Below are 17,695 nucleotides of genomic sequence, written 5' to 3'. Positions count from 1 at the left end.
GTGGAAATAATAGATTGTTGTTTAGAACACACGCATTTCATGTCTGTTCCGTTTCTACAGTAATCTGTGTAAACACATTGTTAAAACAGAAACGTTTTTCATATTCTACTAGTAGATGACAAAATGTAGGCATAAACTATATAGTGTATGAAGCCTGAAGTATCACAGAAATACTTTCACAAAAGGTACAAATCTAACACAACAATTGCGCTTTGATTCAAAAATATAACTGCAGAAACAAAAAGCCGCCCTAACATGTGACATTGACACCTGTTGATTATGACTGCCTCTGTGGTGCAATAGAATCAGCTCCCGCCTGGGAATCAAAAGGTCGAGAGTTCGATCCTGCACCACTCCATTTTGAGAAGTAAACTGCTCTTAGTCTTACTATTTTAGAATAAAACCATACATTTGATTTCAGTCTGTAACAGCCGGTGTAATTTATGATACTTGTAAAGGTTAGCTTTGTTTTTTTTTTTATTTTAGTCAGTTTTATTATCTCAGCCACTGCTGTTTTCACATAGACGCACTGTAACAGAGGTAAACTCAGCTCCCTTCTATATCGGAGCAAGAATGCACATACCATTGATTGCATACTAAAGTGTCTGCAGGCACTTTTCGTGGCATTACAAACATTTTTGAGCATGCCCTCTGCACATTACTTGTGACTTTAAGCTTTAGAAAGTAAGTAAATAAATAAAGGTAAATCGTGTCATAAAATGATTTCTTCAAAACGTCGAATGTTATTTATTTGGCACGGACATGCTCAAAAAATACATGTGTAATGCCACAAAAAGTGCATGAAGACATGTCCTTGCCAAATAAATAACATTCAACGTTTTGAAGAAATCATTTTATGACAAGCCTAAACTCACAAGTCTCATGCTTTGGGTGTTCATGCTTTGGGTTCTCACCAAATTAACATAATTTTATACAAAAATCTTTGAATTCCTCTCAGACAGCCTTGGTGTCACAGTCTCTCCTAACCCATTAACAGCTGTTGATGGGTTTAAAGTGGAGAAGGACAAACAAACTGTAATTACCTTTACCTCTCTACTAGCACATAGGCTTATCTCCACCTCTTTTAAGTCAGTGAGTATCTGATGTTCTACATCATTTGTATTTGGAAAAAATCAAATTCTTACTTAGAGAATCTGCTCAAAACTTTTTTGAAATATGGTAGGATCTAAGCAATGATGTTTTAGAATAAGCATCTACAGTATATCCAGGAAAAGGATACTCTTCCTTCCTTGTTCTGTATTTTGGCTCTCCTATCTTTCTCTTGCGTGGAGGTTGAATTCTGGTTAGTTAAGATTGTCTTGATTGTATGGAATGTTATTTGCTTAAAATAAAATCAATAAAATATTAAAAAATAATAATTATTATTATTATGATTACCAGATGAAAACACCAGAATACAAAGGGAAAGTGTTGCAGAAACCAGAAGTTGGTTTTCCAAAAGCTTCGTAGTGTTAAGAACCACATTAACTCGTACTTAAATAAAAGATGTTGTGAAAAAGGTGATTTCCAAAAACTGTTCATAACTAAAGTTTTACATTAAACTCATTGTTAGATACATCTGACTTGACTCATACATCAATACTAACATTAACTGGCTTCCTCCTGCAGTACAAACGGAGACAGACAGCAACAGACAGTTGCAGCCAAAGAGAGTTGGAAACAAATAGCTGGAAATACTGAAGGTACTACAAAAAATGAACAAAGTAAAGAAGTAAAAAGTCCTATTTCAACAAAATCAAACACATATGTACATGAAGTAATGCAATAATACATCTCTGGTTCCACCCAATCAGCAACATCTCATGCATTTTTGGGCCATTCATAGCAATTCATACACAGCCTCTTGCAGCATATCACATACACATGCTGGATAGGGCTATTGGTTGCTAATGCAGCCACCAAGGGCTCTTCACAGACATTCTGGCAAACTGCCTTGGAAGTGCTCATTGCATTTATCTGGGCCAATTCAGCATTTGGAGGTGGCTGTCTATTGGGTGACACATATCTACTTAAACCTGTAATTTCTCCAAACACTGTGGCTCAAGAGCAGTATAATGCTGCACATCAATGGATATGCAGTTTGGCTGAATACAGAATAGGAATGTAGAAAAACTGCTTCAGGTGTTTCCACAAATTTTTGTACAGCATCAGATTCTTACCAGGACGGCACTGTGCCATAATAGTAGTGTGTCATGCTACACAATATTGCTGTAAAAGTAGATGTCCCACTGCCCATTGTGGATGTGGAATGTGAGTAGTAGGAGGAGTGGACTATAGAGTCTGACAACAACCAAATGCCACATTTTATATTGCAGAATGCCCAAGGCTGGTGTAAAAGTAATGCAGGCTTTAGATTAATATAAAGAGTACAGTAATGAATAGTTACATTGAGTCACACTTAGCAGAATACAGCAAAGTGTCTGCTTAGGTGCTTATATACAGGGTTTTGCTTAATTGTTACTTTAATGTGACTGTTTCTCAATTGGCCATTCTTTTGGTACTGTTATTTTATCTTATTATAGGACTAATGGTGGCACTTTGAACTTAAAATGTACTCATTCAACTAGTTAGTCTTGTTTTTGGGGCAAGGTTACCAACATTGTACTTTAGTTTCATTCGTAGGATTCCTGTCTTAAGAAGCCTTTTGAGAAACCATCATAAAAGTTGCTTGTTCATTACCTTCGTACTTCTTTAAGTTATTCATTACTTGCTAAGTACTAACATTTTTGGGAAACTCACCCCAGGACTGGGAAAAAAAATTTAATTATTCACATTGACCCAAACAGGGATAACTTACAGTCTGAAATAAACCCATAATGTAAAGTGTTTAAGATGTGGGAGGAATATGAAGTAATTATAAAAAAAACCCGTGTAAAGATTTAAACAGTGTGACAGTAAGCAGGCTCAACAATATCCATAAAGTTGTCTGGTTGAAAAACTAATAACTGCACCATAGTGATATGTTCTAGGTTAATCTGTGGTATGCATAACACTGGTGGTACACCCGGATATGCAACAGAACACAAAAAATAATAATAATGAAAATTTGGGACCAGGGTTTTGCAACTCAGGAATGTAAAAAATGACAAAACATTAGTGCTGGGCGGCATGGTGGCGCAGTGGTAGCGCTGCTGCCTCGCAGTAAGGAGACCTGGGTTTGTTTCCCGGGTCCTCCCTGCATGCAGTTTGCATGTTTTCCCCATGTCGTTGTGGGTTTCCTCCAGGTGCTCCGGTTTCCTCCCACAGTCCAAAGACATGCAAGTTAGGTGCATTGGCAATCCTAAATTGTCCCTTGTGTGGGTGTGTGTCCCGTGGGATTTGCTCCTGCCCTGCGCTCTGTGTTGGCTGGGATTGGCTCCAGCAGACCCCCGTGACCCTGTGTTAGGACATAGCGGGTTGGTCAGTGACTGACTGACTGACATTAGTGCTGGGTGGCACTTAAAATGTCTGTTATACAGTGCCAATCCCAAGTCTTCATTAACTCATTTACTCTGTCTTACTCTGCTTCTGTTTCTCCAACTAGACCTTGTTCTTCTCTTCCATGTATGCTGCCTGCATAGGTCAAAGTCTACTCACTTGGAATCAGAGGTAACAACTCCTTCTTGCTCCTTACCTTTTTGAGCTGATCCATGCAAGGAACAAGACTCCTCAGAAACCATGTGCCAAGGCTCCTGGATTTTTTAAAGGTGAGCATCTTAAGAGTCTGTGCAGTATATCTCTCTCTGTCTTAGGTCTGGTCTGCCACTATTCCAGTATTGTTAGTTTGGGTAAAGCTGTTTGATCTATCATCTCTTTAGAACAGTTTTAAAGATTGCTGGGCTAACTGAGAAGCATGTACAACAATTAACAGTGAATTTTAACCATCATGGTGGTGCAGTGGTAGCGCTGCTGCCTCGCAGTTAGGAGACCTGGGTTCGCTTCCCGGGTCCTCCCTGCGTGGAGTTTGCATGTTCTCCCTGTGTCTGCGTGGGTTTCCTCCCACAATCCAAAGACATGCAGGTTAGGTGGATTGGCGATTCTAAATTGGCCCTAGTGTATGTTTGTGTGTGTCCTGCGGTGGTTTGGCACCTTGCCCAGAATTGGTTCCTGCCCTGTGTTGGCTGGGATTGGCTCCAGCAGACCCCCGTGACCCTGTATTCGGATTCAGCGGGTTAGAAAATGGATGGATTTTAACCATTAATACTACAAATGTCTAAAATATCATTTGAAGGTTCATTAATATTAATCAAGAGTAGAAAATTATTGTTTTGGACAGAGTCACCAATGTTCAACTACCTTCATCTTTCATTAAAAAAATAAATCTAGGAATAGCCTAAACCTAGTAGCACCTAAAGTTATCAAAACTGGAAGCCAAAATAAAGATCATCAGTGCTGTGCTATTAATTAAATTCAGACTTCACAAAGACACAGAAATATTTGCCAGTAATGTTTCCCATTTTTTTACATGAAGTCATACATTATTTGTTAATTATTTTTCTCCTTCTTTTGACCTAAATTCATATGTGACTGCATCATTTTTATAAATTAAAAGTATGGAAATGTTTTTGTTCTATATAAAACCATACTACTGTTCTTACAGTAAATAAAAGCAGAATTTTGCATGCATAAGAAAAATGTTTAAAAAATCTTAATGATGAAATATCATTTCTAGTTTTACTTGATAACACCTCAGTAATTAACCACTTAAGACCAAAAAATAGTGGTGCTTTCAAACACTACATTTTGTGAAGGAGGCATGCCAAGAAAAAGTTCAGAACTCTGCTCTAAGTGGAAGATGAATTGTTGCCGTACTTGATGTTGAACTAAACATCAAATGACTGTTTAGTTTAATTTTTTGCAGTATATCTGTTAGGTAAACTGCTCTTTGACATACCTAAAATGTTTCTTATATGCCATATCTTTATGTACAAGATTATCAGTACAATTAACAAGAACATGGTTATATTTTTTATGAGCTATCACTGATAAGGGCAATCAACAACCTTGAAAATGCAATACTGTACTTGGAGATTTATAGTATATATTATGTTTGTAAAGGTTTATTACATTCTTTTTGGCTGAAAATAGTATTCATATACTTTAGTATAAAAATATATTCATGTGTTAACTATGAATATGCAAGTACATTAGCTTGCAGAATTGTTTTGCTTACAAATAACTTTAATGACGTGTACAAAATTGCAACATTTCTACTAAATATTGTTCTATTTACCGCATGTGTGGAAAAGGTACAACAAAACAAAACATCTCTTGTTCTCCCTATTAAAGATTAAACTTCTGTTTAAAACAAAATAATCATTATTTCAGTCTTGGCAAATGTTTTACTAGTGAGATAAAGTTAAAATTTACCATAACCTTGAACAAGATTTTTGTTTTAATAAAACAGATTGTGAAAACAACAGACATTTATACTCTATCTCATAAAAAGAAAATTATAATAAGTTGCTACAAACATTTGCAATACTAATATAATAAGTAAAATAATCAAAGTAAGATCCTTACATAAGGTAAAGGTATTTCCCTGTTTCTTTGCACAGTGGCCTTTACTTCATCTAAAGTTCCATAGTTCCAGCGACTCAGTTGGAATCCAAGAGACCAATATGCTGGCATCACAGGTCTCCCAATTAACTAAAAGAAATGTAAAAAAAAAATGAAATATAAAAATTGAACTCTACCATACATACTTTATACAAACAAAGCAGAAACATATGCAATATATTGTAGCCTTAATGTAGTGGAGGGGTTGCTGACCCATTGATAACTCAAGGTATAGTATATTGATGGAGTTTTCTACTCCTGGTTATGTTAACTTTGTCAAACTACAAAAGGGGAAAGTGGATAAAGCCGGATAAAAGTGACCTAAAATGTACTTCCCATATGTTGTCTTTCCTGCTGAAACAGTTTCCATTGTGAACCTTACCAAGAAAAACAATACAAAAAAGACATGAAAGTATACATTGTAAGGGCAGCAGCAGTATCAGATATCATTCCATTATTAATAATGGAGTAATTGGAAATAGTGAGCCTGCCATAATTGCACAATCTCCATTCCAGTGTGGCTATAGTGAGCAGTCTTTGTAAGAAAACCAAAAGTGCCATGAAATGAGTAAAAATCCATTGGGTTAATATATTATATATAAAAAATGGTATATGTATGTACTGTAACTCATCTTAGAACATGTATAAGAAAAATGTCACACATAACCGTTTTTTATATGAATATGGATTAACCCAGCTGTTGTTTTGTTTTCTTCTTACCTCAAGGTATTCTTGAACAACTTCTTCTGGAGAATTTCCTAAGAAAATGTAAAAGTCCAAAATGCCACCAATTGTTCTGTAGGTGACAGCTGGAGCTGGCTGAAGAATTACATCTTAGAGAGAAAGATTCATATTTAGTTAGCATTCTTTGGTTAGTGAGCAAAAAGGAGAAAAAAACAAAAGCTTCCCTGAAACAGAATATATCTTTATTCAATCCAAGCTGCTTGGAAGAACACAAAACAAAACAGACCCATACCCATGGCATTACTGTTCATTAAGAAAACACCAAATGCTGTTCCGCTTCCATCTTCAAGGCATAAGAAGAATGTCTGGTGGCCATATAAATTGTGTGTTCCCTGAAAAGATAAAATAGTTTCACATAAATCTATAGATGTTTTTAAGCACAATTCTTTTAAAAATTTTAAAGAAGGCTGGTCAAATATATACAGAAATCTGAACATTATTTTTAAAACTTCAAAGAATAAATTTGTAACAGAGATCTACATATAGTGTCCCTTGCCCTGCTAAATTTATAATCCAGTTCTGTGTGCTTTGATTGATACAGATAGGAAAATGTGTTGACTCTTTCTGTTAAGTCTGTCTTTCTTTTCTGAGTGTTTTTATTATTGACAGTATGTTGTTAATCCCCAAGCTTTTCCAACCAACAGTGTGTAATATTTGTGTGGGACTGGTTACAGCTGATCGTTGCACACTGTATAAGAGAAAGGTGCTACATGAAAAATGTCTTCTGGATTTTGAATATGACTATATTAGAGTAGAGATGATGTACACTACTGTAGGTGGTGCTGGTGAAAAAAACACAACATTTTGTGTTGCATTTTCCAGACTCATTCCTCCCATTTGGGATATTATACATTGGGCATACTTTGGATTTAATATAATTAACAACGGCTTTTCTACATTTTTTTAAGTATTGTATGTGATGTTAATGTGCTACTAATCAATGACCACTAGCAAAAACAAATCTGCAATTAATAGCATGGCATTTCCTCTTTTACGACTGCACCATTTAATTGACAATTAGTTACTGGTTTTGCTAACATTCAGAGCATGTGCTGTATGCTGACATCATTCTTTATGGGAGATTGAGAAGAATTTCTCATCAAATGTGTATATGTTTAAGTGTATGTGCAGAATTAAGGTTTTGTACTGCTTTTTGCAGATATTTCAGAATGACTTCTTATTGCTGTCTTTTCAGTGGCGCAGCAGCAACAATGAGTGTGTGACTAAGAGCCACTAAAAGTATTTTGCATTTGCTTTGCAGTGTGTCAGGATCAAGCAGTACTGACAGATACGTAGGACCTGGCAGGATAATAAGTTAAGCAAATTAAAAAAATAAAAAAAAAATGTAAGCATGAATGTACAAAAAGAAGACAGGATGGCTCATTCACACACATGCTCTCACTCATACCTTCACAGAAGTCAATTTGGAATAACCATTTATTATAACCTGGAAGTCTTTGGTTTTACGAGAAAAACACCAATAAGTAAAATGGCCAACTCCTTAACTAAATGACTGACAGCAGGATTCAAACAGAACTCTGCAAGTGTAATTTAGCACTAACACCCACTGCACCACCATGCCATGCCACACCAATGGAACCTACAACAGTGGTTGTAATAGAGAGTAACCAGTAACAGACTGGCTTCAGAGCTAGGGTTGTTTTCTGCTTTGTATCCATTGCTGCTGCAGTTATTTCTGTCTTTCTGCAACTCCAATACCTCAGAAGACATGTACTTTGATGAACTGGTATATCACCATGAGGAACACTTTACAAAGTATTAAATTTAACTTTAGAATTTAAAAATGGATTTCAGCTACCTTAAAAGTTGGTCAATTTGAAAATTTCTCAAATTGATTTTGAGATTTGTCAAAATAATGTCCTGTTTATTTTTCACATATTCTATTTCAATTGTATTTCACGATACTCTACTTAAAGATATCTGCAAATGCACAAAAGATATTTTAAGATATCTTGAATGCATTTTGTACATCTCATAATGAAAACAAAGTAATTTTGTTTTGAGTTGGGGGGGAAATGGGTGGTCTTTTGGTCTTGGAAACATTGCAAGTTTGTTCTCTCTAGCATCTCGCCAAGTGGGATTTTTATTTTCTATCCTCCCTAGCCATCTGACCATAGCATAGGACTTAAAGTTATAATCATTAGACACTTAAAAAACAGTCTAGCAGTGTACTCCATGCTGTATTATGAATTTTTAATATTTATTTATTCTTTTATTTAACATTTTTTGTATTTCATTTTATTTATTTATCCCATTGTATTTTTTTCTTCTTTTAAAGCACCTGAGCTACATACAGTATCTTGTATTAAAGTGTTCTATAGAAACAAATCTCTTTGTTGTTAAGATGTCTTGAATTAACTTGGAGGTATCATAGTTGCCTTTCACATATTTATGTGTATTGGATGTTACTTCAGTGCGGTGGGTTGGCACCCTGCCCAGGATTGGTTCCTGCCTTGTGCCCTGTGTTGGCTGGGATTGGCTCCAGCAGACCCCCGTGACCCTGTATTCGGATTCAGCGGGTTGGAAAATGGATGGATGGATGGATGGATGTTACTTCAAGATAGCTTAAAATGCATTTGAGATATTTGAAAAAGTATTTTTATATATGTTGAAGTAACTGTTTTCAAATGTATTTAAATTACTTCAAAATGCCCTAAAATATATTTCAGGATATTTCAAAATGTAGTTAAAGTTATCTCTTAATAGTAGCTTGGCTTGCCTTGTTATCATATAACATTTATTGACTACAGCTTAAATTTCTGGATATCTCAAAATAAATTGCGAAGATGTTTGAAGTATACTTCAACATATCGAGAATTAATTTCATTTTCTCTGTGTGTTTGCCTAGTTTTCCCTCTGGATTCCTCTATTTGCTCCTGCAACACCAAATGCAGTATGTGCAAATTGAAGTTTAAGGGTAATTGCAAACTGGTCCCTGATTGATTGTGAGTGTGGAGGTGTATGTAAGTAGGCTTGTGATGGACTTGTGCTCTGCCCAGAGCTACCTCCTGCTTTGTATCCAGTGCAATCAGGAAAGGTTCTAGCCACCAGTGATCCTTAACTGGATTGCATGGATATGAGAAAGTTATGTAATTAAGTAATTTCCAGTTCTTTTCTGAGTCAGATGCATTTTGAAATGATTTGTCATTGATACACTGATTGTGTGTTACTTGATAGGGCCCATCCACCAGTTTTGGCAGGTTACAAAATATATTGTGCTTCACTTTTTTCTTTTGAGCTTTGTTTTTTATACATGAGTTAAAATTATTTGAAAAATATTTTTTTTTTGTTGTTTAAATTTGAAGTGCATCACATCGCCATTTTGGAAGCCAATTGAGTAGGTTAATGACTACAAGGAGATCCCCCCTAAATGTTAGTAATTTTCTCTATGACTCCCTAGTAAATTACAGTGCAGCACAGGGGTCCCTTTGTTTGAGACACATACTAGGTGAGACACAAAAATAACCGGACTGGGCTCTGGGTTTTTCCTGGAAAACTATCTGGAGGTCAGCCGGTAGTGAATCATAGAACTATATCCCCTCCTAAACGCCCTCTCAAACCGCTGACCAGCTAGGTATATCCTGTGAATAGCCCAGTCAGTATTTGCACAACAATCACTACGATAATCGAACAGCGAATCCACATCAAATTTCTTGCAAATTTTCTCTTTTTCTGTAAAGCAGTTTTTGACTGACAAAAACATTCCTTTCCTCAATCATCCTCCCTATTCACCCGATTTAGCTTCCTGTGATTTTTACTTGTTCCCAAAAATAAAAAGTGACCTGAAGGGAACACATTTTTTTCCAATGGCTGAAGTGAAGACAAAAACGACAAGCCTGTTAAAGATCCTCAAGTAAGAAGACTTCCAGCACTGTTTCAATTAATGGAAGATACGTATGGAGTGATGTAGAGATCGGGAGGGGGGTTATATAGAAGGTGACAATATTTAGAATGCTGTAATTAATCCATTTTTTTTTTTTACCAGCCTGGTTATTTTTGTGTCTCACCTCGTATTTGATTAGTGATATGAGTTATGATACTGTGGCTTTGACTCATTACTCTGTTGTCTAAACTCAGTTTTCATCTTAGGTTTTTTGGCTCTTGTGAATTAACAGCGCTTTGGGAAAGCTTACTTTATAGTTATTGTGTGAATATGATTACGGTTAATCACACTGGCTAGAAAAACAAGTCACTGGCTTTACAAACATCCCCCATTTTCTTCAATTCTTTTCTCAGTCTTTGGGAAAGCCTTCTTTTTGTTTCAGATTTTATTCCCAAAAGTAACATACTTCTCCTTTTTAGCTTCATTAAACATCATGGCAGATGTTTTTAAACACCCCTTTAATATCCACACTATAGAGCTGTTGAGACACATTGTGTTCTTAAACCTTTGTCATGGTGAATTAATTCCTGTTCCAGTAAAAGATGGAACCACGGCAGGACACAACTCTAGACAGAGTCAGTAAATTTCATATTCTAGAAAAACAAAATTACTTACCCCGTTTGGAAATCCATCTCTAGTAAATATTGGCCAGGTCTTCCAATTCATATCATGCAGAAAACGTTGATGAACATGTTCCCCTAGACCATAAACATTTAAGCTGGGCAACTTTGCAGTTAATTGCAAATATTGGTCTGCAAACTGGAGTGGCCCTATAGAGGTGTCAAATCTACAATCAAAACAGAAAAGATTATTCTGTCAGTAACAGGCCAAGTTTCCAGTTCACATAGTGATGTATTCTTCTGTTTTGAAAACTAAAGAAGTTTTAATAATATTGAAGCATTTTATTTTTGAAGCACCTTTACCCTGCTCAAATTACCTGCTCAGCATTTCTTTAAAACTTATCCCATGTTAATTATTTGTACATTCTGAAAGCATAGGATATGAAAAGCACTATTTGCTTGCTTGTGTTTGCATTTATGGTGCAAAACTCTTTGGGTTTGATGTTATTTTTTCATTTCTTTTTTTTTTTGTTTCTTTTCCTGTTCCTAAAATGTTTCAAATTTGCTTCTCTTTAATTTCTCTTTATTATTACTATCCATCATCGTTTAGTTTCTGAAGTTAGTGTGATTATGTTCCCTTTGTTTCTTGTTTTATTGTATTTAATGGAGGACAGGTGAGATTCCTAATTAGATTTCAGTCTCCAGGCCTCATGTATAAACAGTGCATACGCGCAACAATGTTGCATACTCCCGTTTCCACGCTCAAATTGAGATGTATAACACCTAAACTTGGTGTAAAGCCACGTACATTTTCACGCTAGCTCAAACCCTGGCGTATGCCAGTCCTCCGTTCAGTTTTGCAAACTGGCAGCACCCAGCATCAAAGCAGTGCTTTTGTTCTAGTGTGGTTTTCCTTTCTTTTTTAGATCCACATCCCTGACGAGGCTTTATCATGTACACTGAAATTAACCACATATTGTTTATTAGTTTTAGGCATCTGATTGTAATTAACCCATAACAATATAATGGTCCACAGAATGGCCAAACTATTCCGAATACCATAGCAGCTTTAGCGTTGTTACTCTCACTGCACCTTCTTCTTTCAGCTTCTCCCATTAGGGGTTGCCACAGCGTATCATCTTTTTCCATATTACTCTCATTGCACCACTCGGAGTATTTATATCACTGCATCTGAGTGTGGAATCACAGCTCAACAGCAGTTGATCGGAAAGAGAATTATCAGTATACAGCATTGAGCACACGCTGCCTCAGCCATGGTGCCTACTTGAACAGCTCCCATATGGCAAACGCTTCAGAGCCTTTTCTGTACTGACCTCGAATTCAGAAACAGTTTCATCCCCAGAACTATAAACAAAATAAATCAGTACATCAAGTGCTCCTTGTAGAACTATTTGTACTTATACGTACAATTACCTCACTGTAAACTTGTGAAACAGTTATAATATTTCACAACCTGAGCCACTTTAGTGTGTATTTACATGTGAAGACGATATAATTTTTAAGATGAAATGCAGCAAAAACATGTTTATTACATTATTCAGAAAAAATGTTAACACCATTTAAATAATCTATATTGTTAGTAATTAAGCATGTGAGGACATGGTGTTGCAGCGCTAGCAAGGACCTGTTCAGGGATTTTTCCTGCCTCGCGCTGTATTCTTGCTGGGGCTGGTGCGACACGAGACAGATAGATGGATAGAATAATTAAACATGTACTATGAAGATATTTCAATGTTCCTTAAATGTTTTAAAGAATCGGAGTTTAAGCTTACAGCTTATGGCTTAACACCTAATACAGAGCTTATTGGTTACTTGGAGAAAGAAAAGGAAGGACAAGAATTGGGCCTAGTACGTTTGAAAGAGACAGTAGTGCTGCAATAAATTATTTCATTGAAGGTCGTGCATGGCACAGCAAGCAACTTGCGGGAGGCAGGAACAGTCTCTGGACAGGGCACCAGCTCGTCACTATCACTGAGCCATCGTGTTCCCATGTTTAATACATGCTTTAATTAATATCAACATTAAAATGATATCAAGTATACATCTCAGTATTTTAATTATTCAAAGAGCTGTAATATCACGTCCTGTCAGACGAAGAGAAAGCCCGTTTAAGAAGCACATAGTGATTCACACACATAGAGCACATAGAAGAAAACATACAAAACAAAGCATTTAACGTGCTACTTTAGTTATGATGGGATTTGAGAAACTAGTAAGTTAAACGATTTTAAGATGAAGTTTATGATGTTCTACTTTAATGACAAAATAAACTACATGATTAAAGTAGAAATTTCGAGATTACAGTTGACATTTCAAGCTTTTTTTCCCCACTGTGTCCCTATTTTTTTTCTTTTCTCTGTACCCTAATAAGCTTTCATATGACACTCAGACGGTGGGCTATGACTCGCCTTTTCACGGCAACTTTGATATCTGACAACTTCTTTTTTATTTCGGGCACTGTGCGACTTTGTGAACTTGAGCTTTCGAGTTTCTCCAACACTCTAGGTCACTCAATCAACTTGCTTTTGTTGTTTATACCACTGTTTAAGCCAACAAATAGTATGTCTTTTCTTGCCTCCACTTGGTATTCGCTGAAATTCTTCTATTTTCCCCAGCGCTTTTGCCACTGCCTTTTCACGGAACGCTGAGCTTATGGGCTATTTATATCGATTTGCATATTCAAAGAGGTGTAATTCTGGGAGGAGTTGAGGAGTGGCAGCAGGCACTTTACTTTTCATGTTGACTGGGATTTATGTAGTGGAACAATATGGAAGTTGGCGAACTCATAGATTTATGCATCTGTATTTTTTCTGCATACGCACATTTCCGCTTTTGTCCATATGCCATGTTTTAGTGTGAATTATCTGCACTGCGTTATGCATGAGGCCCCAGGAGGTTAAATTAGAATTACATGATCAACTGGGAGCTATATAAGGGTTTTACAGCCACTGCTTCACGTGAAGTGTCATTAATCTTTTGTGTGCTTTAATGGTTTTGCGTAGTAGTTTGCTTGTCTTGGATTCTTGTGGTTTTTTGTTTTTTTGCCTCTATTTTTGGATATGGGCTTAAAGATTTAGGAATTTGCTTTGTCTATGAATTTGTTTCACTTTTCATTTACTTGTTTTTCTAGTTCTTTTTCCATCCTCCTAGTTTTTTTTCTTTTTCAGTTTTGAATTCTGTTTTGTTGTATTTTGAAATTTTTAATGTGTACTTTTTTACTCTAATATTAAAAACGGATATTCACACATTTTTTGTTGTTGTTACTTTTGGTAAGTAAAACATCCTTAGTCATTTCTGTCTTTTTGGCCATGGTTTGTGATGGCTTCTTAGTGTTTTTAAGCAATAATGACAATCTGACATATAGCAGGTGAAGGAGGTGTTCTTATTATATAAAATTTAGGGAGACTAATAGCTAGTTGTTGAGGTCTGTGGCTGTAGGTCTTCCATCACAGCAGCTTTTCTTCTATTACTGTAGCTTGCATTTCAATATAATTTATATTCACAAGTTGTACTAAAGAGGCAAATGTTGTGCATATACACTTACAGTGTCTTTCCACCAACCACTGCTTTCTGCCATGGGCAAAGTTTATCCATAATGTTTGTTCAGATTTATTTATTTTTTAAACTCTGAATATTGTTTTAAACTCATATAAGACTTTTAGATTTCTAAATTGTCATTTTCAAACTTTTATTTTATGTTTTAGTTTGAATCTTTGTTGTGGAGCCACCCTCTTAATATGAGGTAATAAATCACAGTGCAGAGGCATCAAAAGCCTCATAAAACAAACCCGTACCAGTGCATGCTATGATATAGACTCCTTTTCCATTTTGATGTTTTCAGTGTCAGTTTGGCATTTTCCTTTTCTTTTAAATAAAGTCATTTACAATTTTATTTTTGTATTTTCATTTATTGTAATATTTTATTTTTCTTGTGGATGCCAAAATTCTAGGAGTTCAATTCTTGGCTTCAAGGAGGTGAGGTAGATCCAAGATTGTGGATAAATCACAGGACTTTGCTCAAGAAATTTGACAATTCTAGTCTTGAGCACTTTAGCAATCATTGTGACTTTTCATTACAATTTTGGCTAAGGCAACAGTTACTCTGACTTCCTGGTTAATGACTCATTTCTGCTGTTAGACATTTGTTTAGTATCCTGGTCCATTTATTATTATTTATTTTATATTATATTTTATTATTATTATTATTATTATTAATTTCAGAAACTTCTAGTTCACTGTCACTGCAGTGGAAAACTTGGGGCAGTCAATTTAGGGAAGATATGTGTTTGGCCATTCATGGTGCAAGTTTGGATTGTTTTGTGACTGACATCATAGTATTATGCAGAAAGTAGTTTTTTCTAGGAATAATTTTTTTTTTGTTTGTTACTTTAAATTCAGCTTGTGTTTTTGGATTCTATCCTCCCGATTGATCAGTTGTAGGGGCAGCACGATTATAAACGAGATGTTAAATATACTTTGCAGGTAAGATTAAGAGTAGAGAAGGATGTATTTTAATACAGACTGACAACGTTAAATTCTACATTTTTTTAAATCTGTTGCTAAATACAAAAACTTTTGAAATAAGTTTAAATGAAACTTGTGAGAGCAAGAAGGAGAGTAAGGGTAAGTAGACATAGAGCAGAACAGGAAAAGAAACCACTCTGGGAACAAATCAATTTCATTTGTAGTACAAAACAATAGACTGAACAGTCCCTTCTATGTGCTATCATTGTTTTATATTTTATATAACATGTAACCTTCACGGTTGATCCTGATAAAATAAATAAGTACAGTAACCCCTCGCTACATCGCGCTTCGACTTTCACGGCTTCACTCCATCGCGGATTTTAAATGTAAGAATATCTAAATATATATCACAGATTTTTCGCGGATTTCTGTGGACAATGGGTCTTTCAATTTATGTTACATGCTTCCTCAGTTTGTTTGCCCAGTTGATTTCATACAAGGGACGCTATTGGCGGATGGCTTAGAAGCTACCCAATCAGAGCACGTATTACATATTAAATAAAACTCCTCAATGATATACGATATGCTTCCCGCGTGCTGCTTCGCACACTTAAAAGCTCTAATAGTCCGTATTGATTTTTCATTGTTTGCTTTTCTCTGTTTGTCACTCTCTCTGAGAAATACAGGCAGATACTTATCCATCATGCAATACCATCAGGGCGGCGTATGATTGGCCACATTATCTGCTCCTGACGGAGGAGGTTTGAGCAGAGGGGCTGTTTGCACAGTGGCTGTTTGCTTAGAAGATACTGATGTGCCTGTAAAAAAATGCTGAAAGGCTACCTTCACGTTGATCCTTTCATTGCGCTGCTTTATCGCGGTGCTTGCATACTTAAAAGCGCAACAGCCCTATTGATTTTTGATTGTTCACGTTACTCTTTCTCTGACATTCTCTGCTCCTGACGGCGCACCTTGAAGAGGAAGATATGTTTGCATACTTTTAATTGTGAGAAAGAACTGTCATCTCTGTCTTGTCATGGAGCACAGTTTAAACTTTTGACTAAAGGATGTTACTTCATGTCTAGAGGGCTCTAATAATGTTAAAAAAACGTATTTAGAAAGTTGTAAACAGGTTTTCAATGCTCTAACTGCGAAAATATTAGATTTATAAATAAAGAATCCTACTTCTTGGAAATCCATTTATCTATCTGGAGCGGATCAACCGCTATAAACGAGGGTTTACTGTATAACTGTGCGGAGAATATTTATAAACAGTGTGGGAGAGTTTCTAAGAGCTTAAAATATATAAAAATAACCATACAGACATATGGTCTCTACATTGTGGATTTTTACCTATCGCGGGGGTTCTGGAACGCAACCCCCGCGATTAAGGAGGGATTACTGTAGTTTAATTTAAAAGTATATTCTAGCAATTGTTGGCATTACAACTACTGGAAGATATCATTTTAGCTCATTCCTTTAAAACACTATAATTCTTTTGGTCACTTTACCTATTATTTTAATATGAATATTTTAAATACAGTAGTTTTGACATTCATCTCAGTCACTAATATTTTTCCACCCACTTGTTCAACTACTATGTTGGAGAACTTTTCCTTGCAGCAGTGCAAAGCATAAACACAACTTAAGAATAACCTCTGGATAGGATATAAGCAAAACAAAAATAAAAATATTGATTTTTTACCATAATATTTAATGGTTTCTTTCACCATTTCATTTTCTTAAACCTCATTTTATTTGTCATTAGATTTTCTCTTCAAGTGCACCTCTCTGATTACTGCTACTTAGGATTTCCTGATTTTTTCTTGTCACTCCCAGTGAAGTGAAAGACATGCAAGTTTATTACATAATACAGTAGAATTTGGCAAAAGAATTTATTGTCGTGATGAGGATAAAACTTTGTTGGTGCATACTCCCATACTGCTCTGCAGAAAGGACAAACTGTATTCCACACTGCAGTAACATGGAACACACAGATTTGACAAGTGCTCTGAATAAAAAATAAACTTCAACAACATTGAGTCTTTACACTGTCCTTCAGCAAGTTATTTTCCCATAACTAACCAAAATGTACTGTATGCACTGTATTGAATTAAACAAGTTTGAAAATGTTTGTTATGAGATTCTGGTTTAACAAGTATTTTTTGGGCAGTCAAGATAGCATCAATCCTAATATAATGTACAGTGGACCCTTGACTTACGAACTCAATTCGTTCGCAAGGGCTGGTTGTAACTCAAGTTGGTTGTAAGTCAAGACTATTTTTCCCCATAAGAAATAATGGAAATACCCATAATGCACTCCTAACCTGCCACAGTAACACTTACTTAAACTTTTCATAATAAAAAAGGGTTGTATAATGTGCATAAATTACCAAAACAACAATAATTTTTCTAATGTACTAACCAAAAAGTTATAAAA

At 35.7% G+C, this 17,695-nt stretch overlaps 1 protein-coding gene across 1 annotated transcript in view; it reads right to left on the bottom strand.

Moving 5' to 3' along the window:
• The window catches only part of si (sucrase-isomaltase (alpha-glucosidase)), a 191,640-nt gene that overhangs the window by 142,827 nt on the left and 31,118 nt on the right, over positions 1-17,695 (bottom strand). Inside the window, exons 7-10 of the mRNA XM_039756899.1 lie at positions 10,823-10,994; positions 6,536-6,635; positions 6,280-6,392; positions 5,524-5,649 (exon numbers count right to left, since the gene is read on the bottom strand). Of these exons, the coding sequence (XP_039612833.1) occupies positions 5,524-5,649; positions 6,280-6,392; positions 6,536-6,635; positions 10,823-10,994 (511 nt within the window). The remainder of the gene's footprint in view (positions 1-5,523; positions 5,650-6,279; positions 6,393-6,535; positions 6,636-10,822; positions 10,995-17,695) is intronic.

This window comes from Polypterus senegalus, chromosome 1 (genome assembly GCF_016835505.1).
Source record: "Polypterus senegalus isolate Bchr_013 chromosome 1, ASM1683550v1, whole genome shotgun sequence".
Lineage (NCBI taxonomy): Eukaryota > Metazoa > Chordata > Cladistia > Polypteriformes > Polypteridae > Polypterus > Polypterus senegalus.
The sequence above is the reverse complement of the archived record's forward strand: the minus strand, read 5'-3'. Positions and strand labels throughout refer to the sequence as shown.